Source organism: Puntigrus tetrazona, chromosome 5, assembly GCF_018831695.1.
Source record: "Puntigrus tetrazona isolate hp1 chromosome 5, ASM1883169v1, whole genome shotgun sequence".
NCBI lineage: Eukaryota > Metazoa > Chordata > Actinopteri > Cypriniformes > Cyprinidae > Puntigrus > Puntigrus tetrazona.
The window spans coordinates 17,923,969-17,945,745 of NC_056703.1; the positions used below are offsets into that span (position 1 = coordinate 17,923,969).

Consider the following 21,777-nt stretch of genomic DNA (forward strand, 5'->3'; position numbering starts at 1 on the left):
TGCGCCAGCAAGACGTGCACCAACAATTTGTCCTCTGATATGTCACCCAAAATGTTGTATGCATTGCAATATTTCAAGCAAAGCGGTGCTATTATTCTGCTATTTAAGCCTTCACACTCTGCTTTTACTGGTGGAATGTGCAATCAATGAAGATTGGCCACCTGGCTGGTCAAATTTAGCCATGAAACCAACAACACTAAATTGGCCAGTGTTTCAGTTTCATTGTCCCACCCCTGTATATTTGTATTCATTTTTGAAAGCACTTTAGGTGCAAACATCTGCTAAGTGATAAAATAAATGAGCTTCAGATGTATCTCTGTGTGCAACAGAAGCACAGGGAGTATTCAGTTTTCTTCTTACCTCTATGCTTTTCAAATTAATATATCAGTAGTGGGAATCCCAGAGAGGTTGAAATTCTTGCCTGAGTGGAACAGCACTGAAATCTTGTCAACTCTTCAGACACAGCTCAGTGGCCCATAAGCCTTTGCATTTTCTTTGATGGCGTCCACTAACTCTGTATAAGGGTTAGGTAATGTCCCAATATTAGAAGTCAACTTCAAGCGAAATAACGAACAATGACAGCCACAACTGGCACAGCCATAAGATTAAAGAGCCATTATGCAAAGCTAATCACTATAAGAAAAGCACATGCCTGGAAATAAGCTTCCTATAACACGCAAAGGAGAAGAATCTTCTAGGAGCTTAATTTATGCACCACCCACAGCATCAGACAGACCTGCAAAAATTAACACCTGTTTCTAAAAGGTTTCCCACAGGTTTTATGCCATTAGCTAAGCCAGAAGTTGACATATCAAACTGCTTAATCTAACAGTCACTGGGTCTCATTAAATAATAATTGCGTGCATTATTTGTATTTATACTCACAGGAGAACTTAAAAAAACAGACAAAGGGTCTTTTTGCCCAAGGCTAGTCATTTGCATAAAGCACAGCCAAACCGCCTTCATGAAATATTTGTGTATGAGATTTTGGTAACACTGTAGTATAGGGACCAATTCTTACTAGTATCTATTTTTTTGTTATTTTACTTATTAGCATGCCTATTATTTATTTATTATAAAGCATATATTCATTATGTCCATATTCTACATCCATAATGCTACCCAATACCTAAACATAGCGATTACATTGCTAACTATTAATAAGTAGCAAATTGTGTTGAGTTGTGTCCTTTCACAGCACTTTTTCAATCAAGAAATACATCTGATGCAATGTTAAAGCAATAAAATATATTGTGAAATTGTTGATGGAACAAACTGATGTTGCTCAATGGCAGCTTATTTCTCACAAGGTAAATATACAAGTTAAGAAAAAAATGAATTTACCACAAACATTTTTGAGAAATAAGTAATTTGTTCATAATTGTTAAGGGGAAAAGACATTGTTTAGCTCTTTGTACACACCATGAGTTCAACTTTTATTTTGTGAATGTTGGGACATTAACGTTAGTGTAGGCTATTTCATTATTTACCAGACCCAACGTATGCAAGTTTCAAACGCGCTGGCTCAGTTAAAATTTATCATATAGTAATAATGTTAATGTAGCAGTTTTTTAAAGAAGTTATTAATTAATTTTTAATCATTTAGGCAATTGATAAATCATGATTTGTTTATAAAAACATACATGCACATTTCCTGCTCAAATCAACCTGCAGTTAATTTTAGTCATCTCGATAACATCAAACTGAGATGAAGGAGGTATGACACTCATTTCTTTTCTGTGTTGTCTAAGGAAGTGCTTCTCATAGCATTTTCTTATTTGGAGGCCTCCTATTACTGTGCTGTCTCAGTCTGTTGACAGTGAGTGATTAATGACAGCAGGTCACGACTCCACTGTCTACTTGTTCACTGTTTAACAAATGAACCTCAGGCTGGCAGAATGGGACAACTTAAGGGTGACAAAAGACCTCTGAAACCCAATGAAACCCAATCTGAATGCACTAAAAGAAAATCTAGAGAGTCCTTAAGTGTGATTTACATAAACCATATGCAAATTTTCTATAAAAAAATAATAATAATAATGGGGGAATAAACTTTTTTTTTCATCTCGTATTTCCTGTTTCATATTATTTTATAATCTAACAAATTCATGTAAATGAGGGAAAAGGAGGGAAAAAGGTTTTTACTGTGATACTGAGCCGAACTCAGTCACGGTTAGCTCTGGGAGTTGTCTGAACGTGTGTATTCCTTGTCTGTTTTCACTCCGCAGCTGAAAGAAAGCTCTGTTACAGCTCTGTTTTTCAAATAAAAGCTTATTTGAATGGGATGCTGAAAAGAGCGTCCATACGGGTTTATGTTCTTATGTGGTCATGCTCTTTTTGTGCTCTGTATCACAGACATTTATACACTCTTTAAAAACTACAATATGTTTAATCTGAAATTCAAATTTCTGTGCATTTATGGGGGCAGAAAAAAAGCATGTGAAATGGATTTCTGCGTGAATGGTTATAGAATTTGGATTTTCATAGCAATAGACCAGCTATAATATATTAATAACTCTTACCAAGCAATGCTTTACTTTTTCAGAGCTCATCAAATGGTGTGACGGTGGGAACTCCAAATACTGCCACCATCACCATCTTGTCTAATGACAATGCCTTCGGAATAATTTCCTTCAACTCAGTAAGTTTCTTTCTTTATTATTCCTTCAATGAACAGCGGGAAGAAGCTGCTCAGAGCGTGCTGGGGAGGGGTGACTGTAAGCCTGAACTGTTTTCATTTGTTTTGTGGATGGGTAATTAAACTTTAGGGAGTGGGGAGAGGGGGTCAGTGGATGGGAAAGTAAGAGTGAGGGGAGTGTTGTGGGTCAGATGCCTGAGACGAAAGGTTGCTGAGATGGGAGTCCAGGGAAACTACTCAGCTGCTAAGAATTTAAAGAGAAAAGGGAAGCAATTTACCAAATGGATTAGCTGGTTAATAATGTATGTTTCAGTGTTGTTATGGAAACCAACTGCTCTTTTTGTATAATAATATTTATTATTGTTTGTTTGCAAACAAATAAATTGATTGATTGACTGACTGACTGATTGAATGATCACATATTACTGATGTGCTGAGAAATAGCACCAAAAAACAGGAGAATTTATTAGCCAAGCAGAACAACCAATCAATCATAAAAGCCTACTCTGTTATTTATATATTTGGGTTTGCTGAGATCAAATAGAGTGGGGGAACTATGACATCAAAACCCGTAAGAATAATTCACCTCGGTTTTTCTGTTTGGTTTTATAATGCGTTTTTTAAATTTATGAGTAAAATGAAGCCTGTGGTAGACATAATTTACTAATTGAATGTTATTAAAACAGTACAACTGAAGCTGAATGTCACATGGAGATTAGATCCAGATTACATTCACAGAATAAACTTTGACACTCCTTAGTACTTCCATAGAGAGGATGCCAGAACAGACATAGTCTAGAAGTTGTTAATAAATCTGAAGTCTGAAATGAGACGTGCAGTTGTGTTTATTTAGGGTTATAACTAAACTCGACTAGACTTTTTCACTCCAGCAACTGGACTGGACACTCCTGCTGCGTGACATGTTGTTTCTGATATCTCTAATTTCTAATATCTGTCAATGCAAATGAGTGAAAAGTGTTTTTCTCTCTCTGTTCAGACCTCTCTAATTACTGTGGAGGAGCCAAGAGGTAGAAGTCAGTATGTGCCGCTCACTCTTCTTCGAGAGAAAGGAACCTATGGTACTGTAACTGTCAACTTCGAGGTGAGCATTGCCAGACAGTTTTTAACGCTGCTTAAAAAGTTATGTTGCAAAATATCTATTTATCTATCTATCTTAATTATTTATTCATTCACAGATTTTTGGAGGTCCAAACCCTGCAAGTGAGGATCTCAGTCCAGACATAGGGAACATCACTATTCCTCCTGGTCGTGCTGTTGTAGTTTTCAGCATCATGATACAGGATGATAAGGTATGGTATCTTTGTTGAACAGATATAAAAAAGATTGCATTAATAATGGCAGCCTAAAGTTAATGTGAAACCAGTTTTTCCCATAATGTGGCATATTTTTAGAAACAAAAAAAATATGTAATGAGAAAAACATGCAGGCTGAGTACCAAGAATGTGTATATTGACAATATTCAATATATTTTATTTTTATTTTTGTGTATGTCATAAATTGACTTGAAAAAAGATGATTTATAGTCAGAGAAACCATCATTCTGAGATGAAAAAGCTGTTGCCAAGCAGATTTACAATAAGTGAATAAATGAATAGAGAACATATTTTGGATTAGTCTATCATAATATGCATTGTTTTTGATCTCACATCTCCACTAGATTCCAGAAGATGATGAGATCTTCACAGTGCGATTGACAGAAGCAGCTGGCGGAGCTTTACTCAGTCCTAATAGAAGCAGTGTTCAGATCAAGATCTCCCGTAATGATGCTCCCATCCGCTTCTCCAAACCCACACTGGTTGTCCCGGAAAGCATTGGTGTCATTTCTCTTAGCATTACACGTGGTAGAACTGAGGATGGTCTTCTGATTGGTTCTGATGACAGAACGGTGTCTGTGGCCTATTCAGTCATTACAGGCAATGGGGCGGCTAGTGCTACTCCAATGGCGGACTTTGTGGATGTACAATCAGAGAGGATGATTGTTTTCCCTCCAGGTGTCCATGAAACAGAACTCCGCTTCAACATTACAGATGACAGTATTCCGGAGATTGCAGAATCATTCCAAGTGGTTCTTTTGGAAGAGACCTTATTGGGTGATGCAGTGCTGATGACTCCAAGTATTGCACTCGTAACCATTGAGCCCAATGATAAGCCTTATGGAGTCCTGTCATTCAGTCCTTCCCCTATACAACCTCACATCATCAACGAAGACCTGACCCCAATGTGAGTAGAGTACTGTTTAAAGCAGAAATCTTCAACCCTGTTTCTGGACACCCACTGTCATGCAGAGATGTGCTTTAGTCCTAATCAAACACACATGAATCGGCTAATAAAAGTCCTCAGGATCGCTTGAAAAATCATAAGCATGTGTGTTGGACATAAACTGTGCAGGACAGTTGGTCCTCTAGGAGCTTTCTTGAAGACTTCATATACAATGTAATAGCACTTGCATTAAAAGGTCATTATTTAATTATTAATGGGTAACTTGTCTTGGTTATAAATCATAGTCCTTCTATCCTATCCCAAATGCACATAGCAGATCGGCATTCTTTCTGAAATCACACTGCTGTGTTTTTACTGTACTACTCATTTAAGTTTATTTTTGTGGCAGTATTTTACAATATAAATTGTTCAGTTTCTTGAATGTATACAATTAACAAATATAATATATGAGTTCATTCGCAAAAACAGAAATCAGTTTTCCAGAAATAATTTTTTCATTGTGCATTTCAAATAATCTTAAACTGTAGTTGGGTTATTTTGATTAGACACAATACAGCTAACCAACACAATAAAAGCACAATAATATAGCAAAAATAGTACAGTAGAAAAAAAATATTTTTTGTCTTTTTTGTGTGGTATTTCATTTTTAGTAATGTCAAATACACAGGTCATCCTGGTCTGTTTTAGCATAGACTGAAAAAAAAAATCTAATTAGGTGTTTCTAAGTGAGATTTAAATTTTTTTTTATGTTATCGTCCACAATATCTAGTATCTCTAATTTGTGTTTCTCTGTTTCAGATATGAAGGCATCATTATTGTAAGGAACGGAGGAACTCATGGAGCTGTTTCAGTTAGGTGGAATATAACAAGAAACTCCACGGATAGGACTCCAGTCTCTGTCGACCTTAATCCTGCATCAGGTACCCTGAGGTTTGCTGAGGGCCAGAAGAATGCTGTACTGCCTTTAAACATCACTCAGGACAGCCTTCCAGAAGAGGCAGAAGCCTTCGTCCTAAGACTAATCCCAGGATCTGTACAAGGAGGGGCTGAAGTGGATGAGCCAATGGAAGTGAGTGCTTGGCTTGTGCCTGGTTTTTACTTAATGCATTCAGAGAATGTGTTTGGATTGCAGATCATAGATCGGTGGTGGCTCAGTTCTGAGGTGGATTTAGTTATGAAAGATGAAAGTGCAAGTTGACGTTGATGACAGCTTGAAGCACTCTCTTTAATTTTTGGAAGGAAAATGTTATTATTCATAATGTGCCCGGGCACTGGTTGTCTTACATGTTGACATGTCACCCCGCTATGATGATATTCTAGACTTTTATGCTCAGTTTCAGACAGCCATGGTACCAGATCCCTTTTGGACCTCACTTGGAGGCTTGTGGTGAGACATCCAGGGAGGTTGTTGTCTTACTCTGGCTCATACCCCTCGTCAAGGAAGGAAGTTTCCAGATCAGAGCTGGTTCTTAGTTACCATCTGGGCAGCACTTAGTCCGTTTAAAACGGATGTGGCGTAAAATGAGACACATGTGTATCTCTGGCAAATCGGCATCACAGACTGCTGGTTGCACTGAGTGTCACTTGGGTGTTCCCTTCATGTGGTCCCAGCACAAAATAGCCCACAGCAGTGCCTGTGGGTGGCTGCGTGTTCTCTTTATAACTTGTCTTTTGCGAGTTTGATTATGTGTGAAAGGAGAGGATAAATCCTACCCGAGTTTGTTTAAACTCATCATTACCCGTAAATGTAATCATAAGTTTGTGATAGCTGAATTGACTCTGCAGGATGTGAGGACTAATTGTTAAGAGCTGATTTATGTCAACTGTTTCTAAATTCACTGAAAAAAGTACTGCAAATATTAGAGGTCTTGTGCCTTGGTCTGATGAGGCTTGGGTAAATGACAGAGTCGTAAACTAGCTCTCGGATGCTATTTTTACACTCTTGTGAGGTCTAATGAAAGAGAAGGGCTTTTTGCGATTGGTTCACTGTAAATTTTACACAGATAGTATAATGTTACGTTCACTGTAATGAGTGGTGCAATTTGTTTATCGCTGATCAAAGATCAGTAGTTCATCTCAAGAGGAATAATTTAAGCAATGTAAATGTTTTTTTTTCTATTAAAAGCATCTGTAATTTTTTCCTCAGTTTTATGGTTGGAGTTAAAAACATAACTGATGTTTACAGTAATTTGTTTTCATTGGAAATCTGGGCAAGACAGTTCAGAGGATTTGAAATGTCAGAAATGTGTAAATGTTTTGTGCAAGCGAACAGAAATGTGCTTGTAATTTTGTTAAATATTTAATATTTTTCCATTCAAAAACAGCTTTATGTGAGCGTAACGTAACCGATACTTGAGCTTTGAAGTTGTCTTAGTCCTCTTTTTGGCAGCGGGACTACGGTATTAGGAGAATTAACCTCTAGTTGTGCAATACCAATGTATAATCCTTAAAGGGATAGTTTGCACAAAAATAGAACATTCTGTCATTTACACACTTTCATGTTGTTCCAACCCTGTATGAGTCTTTGTGTTTGTTTTGACAATAGAAGTCAATGCTCAACAAAACTGTTTAAATACCAACATTTAATATCAATATCTTCTTTGTGTACCACATACTTCTATAACATTGTAGTAATGTTTATTCTGAAGAAATCACATACACTATAAATGCATTTATCGTTTCGCTGAAACAGACTGAAAGACATGTGATTGAAATGATCAATCGTCTGTAATCTTCCTTTAAGGAAACTGAAGTCAATATGTTGTTCTTACTTCACAGATGGTGTTCTTCATTCAGGACAGTGATGATGTCTATGGTCTATTTGGCTTTCATCCGAGAGAGAATCAAAGTATTCAGAGTCAACCAGAAAGACGCTTCCTGTCACTTAGTTTCCTCAGAGAAGGGGGGACCATGGGGGTGGTGGAACTTACTTTATCTGCCCTCTACATACCTGCCAGACCACTGGATCCAACACGAGCCAGAGATGGGGTACTGAATGGAACAAGTGTTAACAGTGTGCTGTTCAGTTCCGGTCAGTCACAAGCTCAACTCATCTTGCCAATTCGCAATGATGCTTTCTTGCAAAATGGGGCTCATTTTCTGATTCAGGTAGGATATGTTTGTAAAAGTTTTTTTCTTCTTCTTTTTCTTTTCTAAGTAATTTGAGGTTCTGAGGTTAAATAGCAACGTTTGGAAGTTTGGAGACAGTAAGGTTCTTTGTTTTAAAAATGAGAGTAAAGACATTTGTAATGTTCCAAAAGGTTTGTATTTCAAAGAAATGCTGTACTTTCAAGCTTTCTATTCCTTAAAGGATCCTGAAAAAATATTAGGCAGTAAAACTGTTTTCAACACTTATAATAATAAGAAATGTTTCTTGCGCACCAAGTCAGCATATTAGAATGATTTCTGAAGGATCACATGATACTAAAGACTAGAGATAGAATATTTCAAAATATTTTTGTTTTTATTGCTTTTTTAAATAAATATTTTTACTTTAAGTTCATCTGTCAATTGTCATTTTGACATCACAAGGACGAGTAAATGATGACTTACTGTTCATATTTTGTTGCACTGTCCCTGTTACAACTGACAGTTGTTGTTTGCTTTTGAAAAAACGTTAACCTGTTAATAGGTGATGACAACAGCTGTCTTTCCTCCATGTCTTTCATTAGTTGGACAGTGTGCAGTTGGTTAACATCTCCCCACAAATCCCATCTGTGAGTCCTCGCTTGGGAAGAGCTTTGAACATCTCTCTGATCATCACACCAGATATTGCTAATGGAGAGATTGGCTTCACCAGTAATCAAACTGTGGTGGCGCTGGAACCTGAAGATTCAAACACAAGCTTGGTATGAAACACTCTCCTGGACAATTTTTTTCTTTATGTGGTCTCCGACTTTTGTTCCATACTGTGTACTTGGATGGAGAAATTCAAATGTTTGGGACAATGTTTCTCTCTGCCTCTAGATAACACTTCAACTGAGGCGAGATGGGACAGATGGCCAGGCAGTGGTCTTCTGGAGTCTGCAGCCCGCTGGCGAGAACAAAGAAGATGTCACTGAGAGTGACATTTCACCTTTCACTGGATCGCTCAGGTTCCTCTCAGGGCAAAGTGAAGCAGTGATTAACATCACTGTGATGGCAGACAATATTCCAGAAATCAATGAGACGGTCATTCTTACATTAGACAGGTCTGTTGAACTTTTTTAAAGTATGATTTAAGTCCAAATACTTTTTGGATTCATCATAGTGTATGGTGGATCAAAGTCTTGGTTGCCTTCTGAAGTTTTACCTGATGACACCTTTTAGTGTTTTCCTTTAATCTGGGAGTTATTTTGTAATCTTTGTGCCGGGACACTCTTTGTCCTCCCTTCACTCTCCCTTCACAGGGTAGAAACCGCTCGCTTTGTAGTGTACTTCGGGTAAGTGTGTACTAGAAAGACTGTGCCTTATTGTGTGGTGTGAATCAACTCTTTATGTGGAAAAGCATCCACTCTGAACTTTCAGGGGCTTTGTCTTAATGTTTCGATGGGGTATGTCCCTTTTATCTGGGTTTGTGAAATGAATAGTAAGAGTGTGTTTGTATATGTTGGGGGTGACCGCACTTGGATGCAGGCAAACGCTGCTTGTACTCATTTAGCACCTCATTTACCAAGTTCCTTTATCCTCTTCTGTAAAAACATCAGTGTTTGTATGCATGCGGCACATCCTCTGAATGCATTTGTTTAGAACACTTCTCCTGCAAGCTCTTTGTCAGCCATTTTACTAATTATCTGGAGCCTTCAGTGCTGGCTCAGACCAAGCCAAGCTCGATTTATACACAAGAGAAGGGAGGACAGTGAGTTGCTCTAAAACATGACTTGTCAAATCTGCATAACCAAGAGGCCTTAGGCCAAGCAATTTGAGAGACTTTCAAGTTCCAGCGTGACCACACTCATACATATCCAAAACATGAGTCTGGCAGATAGTTTGTCTTAGAATACTTGCAACCTTTTTTCTTTATATCAAGCGTTTTGTCATATAAACCAACACATTACTGTAATATATTACAATAGATTTTTTGTCTGCTTACTAATAATATAATTTTATAGTGTCACTAATTGTCACCATATTGCTGTACAGGACAAATGTGGACAACCAGATACTTAAACCAGGTTTTACCAGCCGAGAAATTGTTATTCTGGAGAACGATGACCCTGGAGGAGTATTTGAGTTTTCGCCAGTTTCTAAAGGACCTTGGTTTATCAATGTAAGAAAGTGTATTCTTTAATTTGTTTGTTCATTCATTCATTCACTTTGGTAAAATTTTCTTGATTTTTTTACTATTACTTTTATTGAATTATTCATATTCATTTATATTCATTTAATTTTAAAAAATTGTTTTAATATATCATAATATATTATATTAATATATCACCAGTGTAATTCATAATATAATTATATGTATAATTTATCATTCATTGATAATCAGTAGCTTGACAAATTAATTAAATGTTAAATTGAATATTAAACTTTTAGACTATTAAATGACTGACCAAATTATACAGTTATATTTTCATAAAAAAATATAACTTACATTTTTAATTTATAACTTAAAATCTAGATGAAAATCTTGAAAAGACAAATAAATTGTGAATGAAAAGGATGTATGTATGTAAAATTATGTTTATGTATGTGAAAACAAACAACGTTAAATGATTTTGAATTCAGCATGTAACTTTCATTTGTGTTTTTCATTGCTATTACTTGTGAAATGTTTGGATGATTTGTTGGTTATGCAGGAGGGGGAAACAGTTGAACTCAGGGTGATCAGGGAGCAGGGGCAGCTATTGAACCAGCTCATAAGATATACAGTGATACCTTCTGGAAATGCTCAGTTTTATGGGGCCACTGGGATCTTAGAGTTCCAGCCAGGGGAAAGAGAGGTGACGGTGGCCCTGGTAGCCAAGCCTGATGGGATACCTGAGGTAAGTACTCATGACTAATGATTAAAGCTTACTAACATTTATAATAATAATAAGTCCTCTAATTAAATGACCCTGTGGTACATCAAGGATGATCTATATAGTTCCTTGCTTGCCTTAATATTAGGATTTATTTAATACTTCACATATGTTTGGAAAATCTAAATGTAAGTAAACCTGATTCAAAATGATTGTCTGATGTTTTGGTTTTGTCTTCAGCTAGATGAGACATTCTCAGTGGTCCTTAGTAGCCACAGCACGCCAGCTAGTCGCCTTGGGAACCGAAGGCAGGTCAACATTACCGTGCGTAAGAGTGATGACCCATTTGGGGTCATTGAGTTCATTCAGCCTGGCCTAGACTTCACCATCAATGAAAGCAAAGCCATGGATAGTCAGTCAGGTATGGAGATCTATAAGCTACAGCTTCAGGTCACTTAACTGTTGGTTTAATCAGGTTAAAATAACATCATAATTATCTTCGAAAGCTTCATACCCCATTGGGAGAAATAGGGGTAGGTTTGGGAACGTGTCAGTCTACTGGATTCTTGAGCCGACCTATTCAGGAGACATCTACCCAGTGCAGGGTGAGATCGTTTTTGCTGAAGGGGAGTATCTGAAGAACCTCACCCTATTTTCTGTGCCAGATGAGGTAAGCTTTAGAAGTTGATATCATCATAAGTATTACTTATGTTTAAAGGAGAAGCATATCTATAGTACAGATACATTTTTTGTTTGATACAGATCCCAGAGAAAAGGGAAAATTTCACCATCACCCTTCTGAATGCCACGGGTGGAGCAAGGCTAGGAAATATTCTCAGAGCAAGCTTAAGCATTCGTGAAAATGATGATCCAATATATTTTTCCGGTATGTTTGTCATTGAGTACAATGTACATATTTCATTTAAAGATAAAAGGGCGGTTGCACCAGAGGAACCTTTTCATAGTTCCTGGAACTACTGATGGAAGTATATTACGCTTTATCACATAAATGTGTCTTCTCAAAATATAAATCAAAAGATAAGTGCAGTATTTATTTATTATCAGCTCATTTCAAGATCAAAGACTGCAATAGGAGAGTGCTCGGCATCAGAACTGGAAAGATATGTTTGTCTAACTAATTTTTATGAAGATAATTGTTTGTTGACTGTATGCATCTTCGTTTAATCAGCTTGCTGAAGAGATGCTCATCTGCTCATCTTCTGAAGTTGTTTGAGCGAATGGATTTATATCTGCCTTGTATGCATTTCGGGAGGCATTTACAACTTGTTTATCAGAAAAAAACACATGAAGAGACCAGGTGTAAACAGCCCCATAAACGTTTCTGCCTTTTTTTAAATTTGCAATTGCGAGAAAGAAACTTTTTTTTCCTCAAAATTGGACTTTGGTTTTTATATCTCAGTGTGATCTAAACTCTCAATTGCGAGAAAAGTCAGAATTGTGAGATGAAAACTTGCATTTTTGAGGAAAGTCAGAATTGCAAATTTTTTGAGCACTTTATAATTTACAATTGTGAAATTATACCTCTATAAATGTGCAATTGTTATCTTTTTTATTTTTTATTCATCACCTTATTACTTATTACATTTTGTCCTTCCTTTTATTACTCAGAGGCAGAAACAGTTCAAAAAATATAAAGAAATAAGGCAATACTCTGACATAGAAATTTATATTGTGGGATATAAAGTAACAATTTTGACATCAGTTGATCACTGTAACAATATTAAAATAATTTTTACTTTTGTTCTTTATTTGTAATGTTTTCTAGAGCCTGTGGTTCAGAGGGTGCAAGAAGGGGGTGTGGCCAACTTTACCATTCTCAGAGCTGGGCCTGCTAACTTTATCACCACAGTGAAGTACCGCTTTGAGTATGGTGACACATCACCGGGAGACTTCACTTCACTGAGAAATGACTCAATATTGGTCTTTGATTTTGGAGAGTGGATGAAGAACATATCGGTTGCGGTGGTAAATGACGACATACCAGAGACAGATGAACCATTCTACATAATTCTCTTCAATGCCACAGGTTTGTCACACCCCCAGCCTTTAATTAACCATATATTCAGTTTATTTTATATTGCAAAGTTTTCAACATGCATTGACTTTTGCATTGTCCTGCATTATTTTGCGTGACTTCTTTTGCCAGCCCTTCAAATTCCCAAAGAGCATTGTCTATGTTGCCCAATTAGCTTCATTAAATTCTCACTCCGTGAGACAAATACTGCTCTTCAGCGCTGCTCTGTAGAGGCAATAAATCCACCCCATTAAACATTTGTTTTGATTCGCACCGAGCTCTGTTGATTGGCCTTGACTCTCAAAAGCCCTCTCTAATCCTTGTATTGTGGAACACACACACATTCATGAAAAGGGCTGGGTGACTGTAGAAAGTTAATTACAGAACTGTCCTTCTGCTGATCACAAAGCAAACCCACCAAGAGTTTTCTGTTTGGAGGCTTTACCGCTTGCCCTGAGGGACTGTGTTCAGATACATGTTGGGTGTTATTATGAGCTTTTGAGAGCATAATATGATTGCCGTGGTTAGCTTGTACCAATTACAACAGTGTCTCATGTAATGATTAGCATAAGTTACAATGTGTGAATGTGAAACAAATGTGCTGCCACAGATTTAAAAGACAAGCATTTGCTAATGAGAAATTTGAAAAGGATTTTGCATGAAATGTTTGTTTTTTTCATTATAAATCTTTCTGCATTTATGCATGATTGAATTTTTACCATGCCCATTTATTTTTAGTGTAATTCTGTAATTAAATATTTTAAAAAAAGCTTCCAAATAGAATAGTTTTTAATTATGTAACATTTCACTTTTATGCATTGATGTAATAAGCATATTTTTATTTTATTAAATGAATGCAACTATAGTGAGCATCTTACCCGCCACAGTAGTGTATATTGCAGGTGTCAAGACAGATTGAATGACCAATAATGCTGTCAAATACATTCAAGAGAGTGATCCTGTACTTTGTATTTATATATGTATTAATATATGGGTCTTATCAGGTGATGCAGTGGTATATGGTCAAAGCACTGCTACAGTGGTGATCGAGGCCAATGACGATGCTAATGGAATATTCTCTCTGGATTCCACTCAAAAAACAGTGGAGGAGGGAAAAACCAATAACTTTTAGTAGGTCTCCAATTCCCTAATCTCTAATATCCAGATGTTAATCACACAGATTGATTTTGATTCAAATAAAACAGCACTGTCTTTTAGCATTTGAAAATGAATATTTATTTTATATTTATGTTCTGCTCTCTGTGAAAGACTTATTCCTTTTGTGTCTACAGTGTTCTTCGAGACAGAGGACACTTTGGAAATGTCACAATATACTGGCAGCTTTTCGCCAACGATACCCCCCTTGAACCTCAACAAGAATTTCTGAACACATCTGGTTCTATAATATTTCATACAGGGGAGAAGACGAAACCTATTGTTCTTGAAGCCATCTCAGACAAGCTCCCAGAGTTCATTGAGTTTTATGAGCTCAGACTTATGAACAGCTCAGGTAAAGTCAATATCGGCAGTCAGGGTTTTAGTTTTATTGCTTATTATTTAAAAGGCACTATGAAAGTATTCTTTTTTTTCAATTGACCAAATATTTTACACATGCACTACACACATTGTTGTCCAATCAAATGCTCTCTACACTGAGAATGCCCCTCCCCCATTATATCACCTGTAAACAACTATGTATTAAACTTTTTTTTTACTACATAACATAACTAAGACCAGTTAAAATCAGTTATTTAAAAAAGTCCTGCACATTGTTCCTGTAAAGTTGCAATTGATCCATTTAAGGTCTTTAAGTCTTAATAATAATTTTATATGTGCAAATTTATTGCGTCTACTACATTTTAAACAATGTTGTCTTTAGGTGGCTATCCTGGTGAGGGAGGAAAATTGGCAAACAAAGATCTCAATGCATCTGTTATCATTCCCTTCAATGACGACCCATTTGGAGTTTTTGCTATTGCCCCTGAGAGTCTGGAGCGTGAGGTAGCCGAGGACGTCTTGTCAGTCGACGATATGTTGGATGTCACATCTTTCACCATACTTCGTCAGCAAGGCACTTTTGGAGATGTCCGTGTGGCCTGGGAAATCCTATCAGGAGCTTTCCCACATGGTCTCCCTCCCATGGAAGACCTGATATTGATGGCTTCCTTTCCTCAGGCTGTAGAGCTCCGACCACATGCCAGGAGACGCCATGCAGGCACCGATGCATTCTTCTTCTCTGGACTTCCAGGAGCTTATGGATCCATCAGTGCAGAAACCAATCTGCAGGTTCCACAGAACCTGGCTAACTTTACCCTGTCAGCCTGGCTGATGCCCAGGCCTAATACAAATGGATTTATTGTTTCAAAAGGCAATGGGAATGGGACTATCTATTATGGAGTTCAGGTCCAGACTAACGAATCCCACGTTACTGTTATGCTTCATTACACAACTGTAGGATCTAACAGCACACAGGTGGCACGAGCTACTGCAGCTAAATTTGTAGAGGATAATACATGGGTTCATGTGGTCATCTCAGTGGAAGATGGAATTATTGAGTTTTATCTGGACGGGAGCCCAGTCCCTGGAGGTATTAAGAGTCTAAAAGGAGAAGCCATTGTAAATGGTGAGTAAAGCATTTGTTTTTTAAAATAATGTAAATGTGCCAGCAAAAGATATAATTTGTCACAAATATGTCTATATATATATATATACTACTACTACTATTATTATTATTATTATTATTATTATTATTATTATCAGCAGTTAGACAGTTCAAGGGTAAAAGTTCCAAAGGCTTGGGACCTAAGCTATATTTAGGAATTGAGATTTTTGATATTTCATTATTTTAATTACATAAAATAGTATGAATGTGTAAATTAATTCAGGTATTTATAATGTATAATGTATAAATTAAATGAATTTACACAACATTATAAAGCATACAGTATAATTGTTATAATTAATATAACTATTATATTAATTTATATTGTTATTATTATTACAAATTATAATGAATAATTCTATATCTGAATGGCAGTGTCTCTTATACTCATCAAGACTGTATTTTTTTTGCTAAAAATACAGAAAAACACAACTGTAATATTGTGAAACATTAATGTAATTTCAGATATTGTTTTCCTGTTTTAATATACTTTAAAATACTGATGCCACACTCATTTTATGTCCATTTGTATGTCTCAAATAATTTTTTGTATTTATTATAGCACCCCACATTTTAGCCTTCTGACAGCTGCACTAAAAAATTCTGAAAATCACCACTGATATAATTCTTCATTTGGAGTTCCAAACTAATTCCTCATGCTTGAATTGGTCAAGCAATGAGATGTAGTTCCTCACCTATTCTTGTGGCCCATATCTAGTCTAGTGAGAGTCCTATGCCATTGTTTAGCTTTTCACAGGAAGATATGCTTGACCGAACATTGAGCCGCTGGACATTGTTAGCAGCACATAAAGGCAGCCGTCCGAACTCTCTCTCACTCTCTCACTGAAAACAATAGAGCCCCTACGACTTTCCTGACATCTTTTATACCATCTTCAGTGAAGTGAATGTACACATAAACTGTATGGATTTTGTTAGCTTTACTTGATTATGGCCTTTGTTAAATGTTCTTGTTTGGGCCCCCTGAAGTGTATTGCCTCAATTTTTACAGTTGTGTTCCTTTGAATGCCTCTCTGGTGGTCAAGAGGTTACTGCTTTTAACTGATGTAACCAAGAAGGATAAACTCTACTTCTTTTATTCCAGTTTTGGTTTTCACCTGGTGAAATTAAAGAGGAAACATTAGACTGACTTTTGACTAGTAAGCAGCCATCTAGTAAAATATTCTAGCATTGCAGAGAAATACCCTAAAACCCCTCAGCTACTTTAGATTAAACATGTTATTTATTAAAAACACTGTTTAAGGTCCTAATATAATGTAATTTAATAAAGCTTTTTTTTATTTCACCTAGACCCTCAGAAAACTGTTTTGCTTACAAACACTGTAAAATTAAAACATCTTAGCTACTACACTGTACAATGCACACAAGAGTGTCAAACACCTTTCACATTATCTTCAGAAATCCATCCATCTGAAAGTAAAATCTTAATTCTATTGCAAGACCTTCTTGGATTTAAACACACAGCAATTGGGGTACCAAGCCCATATGTTTACCCAAAAAGCCACACCATCCACCCATCCATCCTAATGCCTTGCATTGAATTCCTCTATACAGATGCTGCGCCTATTAGGATCGGTTCCAACCCAGATGGTGAACAGCGCTTCACTGGTCTTCTACAAGACCTCCGGCTGTACTCCAGCTGGCTTAACCGCTCCGAGATTCATGAGCTCCACAACCAACCAGCCAAGAACGACCTCCACAATGTGTCAGGCTACCTAACATACAGACAGGAGGAAAAACTCAAGTCGTTTTTAGTCCAAGTACGGGACGATCAAGAAGAAGAGGGTGAGGAGGTTTTCTACCTTCAATTGGTGGCTGTTCAAGGTGGAGCCCGTCTACCACTGCCCAGACCTACTGCCATCCTCAGGGTCATGAAGAGTGATAATGCCAATGGACTTTTTGGCTTTACCGGTTCTTGTATTCCAGATGTAGGTGCAAAAAATCTTTAATATTACAGTTTTTTTTATTTTACTTTAAAACAAAAGATTAAGCATTTATGTCATTGTTTGACTTAAAAACATATCTCCTACGCAAATGCAAAACCTCTTAAGACTCATGACAAAAACTAATTCTGATCTAAAACATAGACATCCAGGGGTAACATCCAGTGAGAAATCTGTAATGCTGCCTTACAGATAGCCTTCTGACCAGCACAGTTAAGGTCTAATGAGTTAACATCTAACCGTATTATTTGATTAAGTACCCAAGTTGCTTATTTGTCAGTGTTTGGTTAACCTTCTCTCCGAAAGCACGTAACGTGACCCCTAGTAGTGAGACCATGTCTTCATGTATATTTAATATGTCTTCACGCCTGGATGGATGGAGCGTGCATTCTTCTCTTCAAGGAGATTGGATGCATGGCCTCTCCAATGACTTGTTCGATTAACAAGGCAGATGGTCAGTGAATTCCTTCAGAGGAGGACCTCTCAACTACTGCAAAAAAAAAAACCAGTAGCACGTGCTTTCTTTTATGCCCTCAGCAAATAGAAACAAGACTAAGGGTAAAAAGGAAACCAGACATTAATGGCTTTTTATTTAATCAGTTACATGAAATGTAAAGAACGTAAACTGCGTTTAATGCTGTATCCCAAAATTGTCAAAAATGTAGTTAGAATGTATAATCTGAATGGTTAAGCATAATTATGTCCTGAAATTTATTTTGTTGAGCTATCGTTGGTTTACAATGACCTTTCTTTATCAGATATCTGAGGAAGGCTCGATGATCTCCTGCGTAGTGGAACGCACACGTGGCGCTCTTGATCACGTCTATGTAAACTACACCGTCACTCAGGTTGATTCACCCGCAGACTCGTCAAATGCCTCTGACTTTGCCAATGCTACAGGCTCCATCCATTTCCTGCCAGGCCAGCGCTCTGAGGTAACAGGATCGAGCAGTTATTATTAATGACCACAGGACCACCAATTAAGGGGGGACATTATAATATTGCCATTAATGTGTAATGCAATTACATGCCGGTTCATTACATCTGTTCACAGGATCGCTGCATATGTACAGAAATAAAATTTAAATTACGATCAACATGTGTATCAACCACAAGTAACAATGTATTAAAACAATAAAGAAATATAATCAGGGTTAGTAAATTAAAACAAACTTGTTTTAGATAACAAAAAAGTTTGCATTGATCAATGTAGCTGATGTCTTAATATTTTTACTAACAGCCAAACTGTAACTATATAGCTCCATCTAGTGGTCGTTGTAACATCTTTAATTAATTGACAGTGTAAATTCGCTAAGTAATGGCAAAGCCTGGCTCATAAATGCTTTTGTGTTTGATTTCTCTCGTCTCTCAGGTTTTAAACCTGCTTGTTATAAATGATGACCTGCCTGAGGTCGATGAGCACTTCCGGGTTAGGCTGGTGTCAGCTGTATCAGGTGATGGGAAACCAGGGTCCACTCCTACAAGTGGAGCTAGCATTGACCCAAACAATGCCATCAACAATATTACAGTCAAAGCCAGTGATCATCCATATGGTATATTTGCCATTTTTTGCTTTATTCTTTTGTTTATGACTCCAGATGGTTATAGTTGAATTGATGTAATGTAATGAAATTAATGTAATTTCAGGCCTACTGCAATTTCAAACTACTCAAGTGCCCGTGGGAATGATCAGACCTGCACTACAGGAAGCCCGTGTGACTGTTCAAGAGGAGGCTGGTGTGGTCAGTCTGCTGGTCGCCAGAGCACAAGGACTGCTGGGAAGGGTCATGGTGGGCTATCGTACCTCTCCATTCACAGCTGCTGGTTCAGAGGACTATAAGGTGCCAACAGTTGCTTAACATCTTTTTGTGGGGTTAAATGTTTTGAGTAAACTTTAGGGTCAGTTTGTTTGTTTTTTTTTATAAAGAAATGTATACTTTTATTCAGCAGGAATCTTGTAAATCAAATGTGATCTTATTAATTTTGAAAAAAAATAAAACATCTATTTATAAAATGCTGAAAAAAAGTTTCTAATATTAAGTAGCACAACTGTTTTCATCATTAATAATAATAATAATAATTGTTTCAAATCAGCACACTTAAAATGATTTCTTAGGGATCATATGACACCGACGACTGTAATAATGGCCGCTGAAAATACACTCTTGACATTACAGGAATACATTCAAATAAAATTTCAAAATATACTACAGTTTAACGTTGTTGACCTCAAGGTTTTGAACAATGTTTTTGGTCTTTGCTCTCTTATACAGTCCAGTAAAAAGTCATTTTTCATTAACCAAGATCCCCTAATAAAATTCCTTTGTATATTAAAATGGCACAATTCCTTTCCATCTTCTGACAGGACACAGAGGGATTTCTAGACTTCTTGCCTGGCGAGAGATTTAAGTACATCAATGTGACTATTCTAGACAACTCGGTCCCAGAGTTGGACAAAGTCTTCAGAGTGGAACTTTATAATCCAAATGGAGGAGGTAAGAAAACTTGTCAGTTCAGACTGATTCTGTGTCCTCTCTGTTACTGTTTTTTTTTCACTATATCCTATCTCCTGTGGGCTCCATTCATGCTGTTTGGGCATGATTATGGAACACTCTGTTTGATTTCAATATGTACTATGTGTGATTCCTGTCTGTCCCTGTGTGGCTCTGTGTGCTCCTTAAGTGGATCCATTTTTTGCAAGCGAAGCCAGTGGAAGTGGCGAGAGTGACACTGACTTCTTTCTTCCATCCTTTCACTATCATCATGGTAAGATTCTATTTCTCACAGATCTTTCTCTCCCAGTATACTTTTTTCTCACTTCCATTATTTGCATGTATAAGCAGACTGTTTGGGGGTGGGGGCTACTGCTTTGACTTTATACAAAACTAAAGTGCCTTTTAATATTAACAAAGTTCCCTTCAAGTCGAATAAAAGAGGTTTTATTTATATTTATTATTCACTAACTGATTGAATTGCTCCTGCTTTGGCATTTCTGAGGCACTTCAAGCCCCATTATATGTCATGGGCCTTGGCAGATCTTTTCAACAGAACTTCTTTAACCAATGCTAATTCGCTGCTTACTTTTTGTTGTTTTTTCTTTTGTTGATTTATTGCGTAATTGAGGTCGCCCCTCACACAAGCTTTATTTTGTAAGTGCTAGATTAAAAGTTGTAAAGTTTAAGAGCTGCCCATAACGGTCAAATCCCCAGACTCTGGATTGTAGACCCTGAGTTCTGCCAAGCTGTTTGCATAGTACTAAGGCCTGCGAGCAATACTAGGAAAGACGTGGGAAAAGCAAATAGCCTTTATGTTTAAGGGAGGCCAATAGGGATAAATGATGTTTTGGAAATGTCACATCACGCTTCTTGGTGCCCTTTTTTAAGGAGCCTTTAAAAGTAGTGGTAGCATAAAAATGAGCCTGCTTATTTTCTTATTTTATATTGTGGCTTTAATAATGATACAAATTTCTTTTTGTTTTGAAGCTAACCTGGGCGCTGCTGCTCGTATTATTGTGACCATCGCTGCTTCTGATGAGGCTCATGGTGTCTTCCAGTTCAGTGCCGACTCTCTGACTGTAAATGGCACAGAGCCTGAGGAGGGCAGAAGTACTGTAGCACTACAGGTCAGTCCTAACATGGGTTTTCATCAATGTGTTTCTTTTGTCCCATCTGTGAATTTACTCAAAAAGTTTGTTTAAAAAATGGACTGTATGTTGCAAACATAGAGTTATTTAGAAGACCCATAAACTTAGTAAGGACATCAGTAAAACAGTGGTTAAACCATAATTTTACGAAACCATGAGAAAACTATTTGTGCACAAAGAAAACAAAATAAACAACTTTATTCAACAATTCTTTTCCTCCAAATCACATCTTCTGCCATTATCAAGATTACCTCTGCAAGCAAGCAAAGCTTGTGTGTGATGCTGTTGATGTGTAGAGGAAAGTAATGCACATGGTACTCTCTATACAGTAATGGTGGAATATGTGATTTGGTAGAAAAGATTTGTTAAATGAAGTTATTTTTGTTTTCTTTGGACACAAACAGTATTCTCATAGATTTGTACAATTACAATTGAACCACCAATGTCACAGGGTTGATTCATTTCATCAATGTACTTACCATGTTTTTAGTCCTGGAAGCATATTAGATGCATTGCTGTCTTTGTCAGTGTAAGAAAGCTCTCAGATTCCATCAAAAATATCTGAATTTGTGCTTTGAAGATGAATGAAGGTTTTATTAATGACTGGATTTTACCTTTTGGGTGAATTATCCCTTTTTGTTGTGAAATATTGTTA

The 21,777-nt window shown here is 37.0% G+C and overlaps 1 protein-coding gene across 1 annotated transcript in view; it reads left to right on the plus strand.

The window, feature by feature from the left end:
• adgrv1 (adhesion G protein-coupled receptor V1) overlaps window positions 1–21,777 on the plus strand; it is a 105,387-nt gene that overhangs the window by 16,561 nt on the left and 67,049 nt on the right. Inside the window, exons 4-27 of the mRNA XM_043240614.1 lie at window positions 2,546–2,641; window positions 3,636–3,740; window positions 3,835–3,948; window positions 4,317–4,879; window positions 5,678–5,948; window positions 7,658–7,987; window positions 8,551–8,727; window positions 8,846–9,069; window positions 10,001–10,127; window positions 10,660–10,845; window positions 11,062–11,242; window positions 11,328–11,491; window positions 11,584–11,707; window positions 12,608–12,868; window positions 13,861–13,987; window positions 14,149–14,366; window positions 14,736–15,479; window positions 17,091–17,464; window positions 18,238–18,414; window positions 18,852–19,032; window positions 19,127–19,320; window positions 19,854–19,974; window positions 20,162–20,245; window positions 20,962–21,101. Of these exons, the coding sequence (XP_043096549.1) occupies window positions 2,546–2,641; window positions 3,636–3,740; window positions 3,835–3,948; window positions 4,317–4,879; window positions 5,678–5,948; window positions 7,658–7,987; window positions 8,551–8,727; window positions 8,846–9,069; window positions 10,001–10,127; window positions 10,660–10,845; window positions 11,062–11,242; window positions 11,328–11,491; window positions 11,584–11,707; window positions 12,608–12,868; window positions 13,861–13,987; window positions 14,149–14,366; window positions 14,736–15,479; window positions 17,091–17,464; window positions 18,238–18,414; window positions 18,852–19,032; window positions 19,127–19,320; window positions 19,854–19,974; window positions 20,162–20,245; window positions 20,962–21,101 (5,283 nt within the window). The remainder of the gene's footprint in view (window positions 1–2,545; window positions 2,642–3,635; window positions 3,741–3,834; window positions 3,949–4,316; window positions 4,880–5,677; window positions 5,949–7,657; window positions 7,988–8,550; window positions 8,728–8,845; window positions 9,070–10,000; window positions 10,128–10,659; window positions 10,846–11,061; window positions 11,243–11,327; window positions 11,492–11,583; window positions 11,708–12,607; window positions 12,869–13,860; window positions 13,988–14,148; window positions 14,367–14,735; window positions 15,480–17,090; window positions 17,465–18,237; window positions 18,415–18,851; window positions 19,033–19,126; window positions 19,321–19,853; window positions 19,975–20,161; window positions 20,246–20,961; window positions 21,102–21,777) is intronic.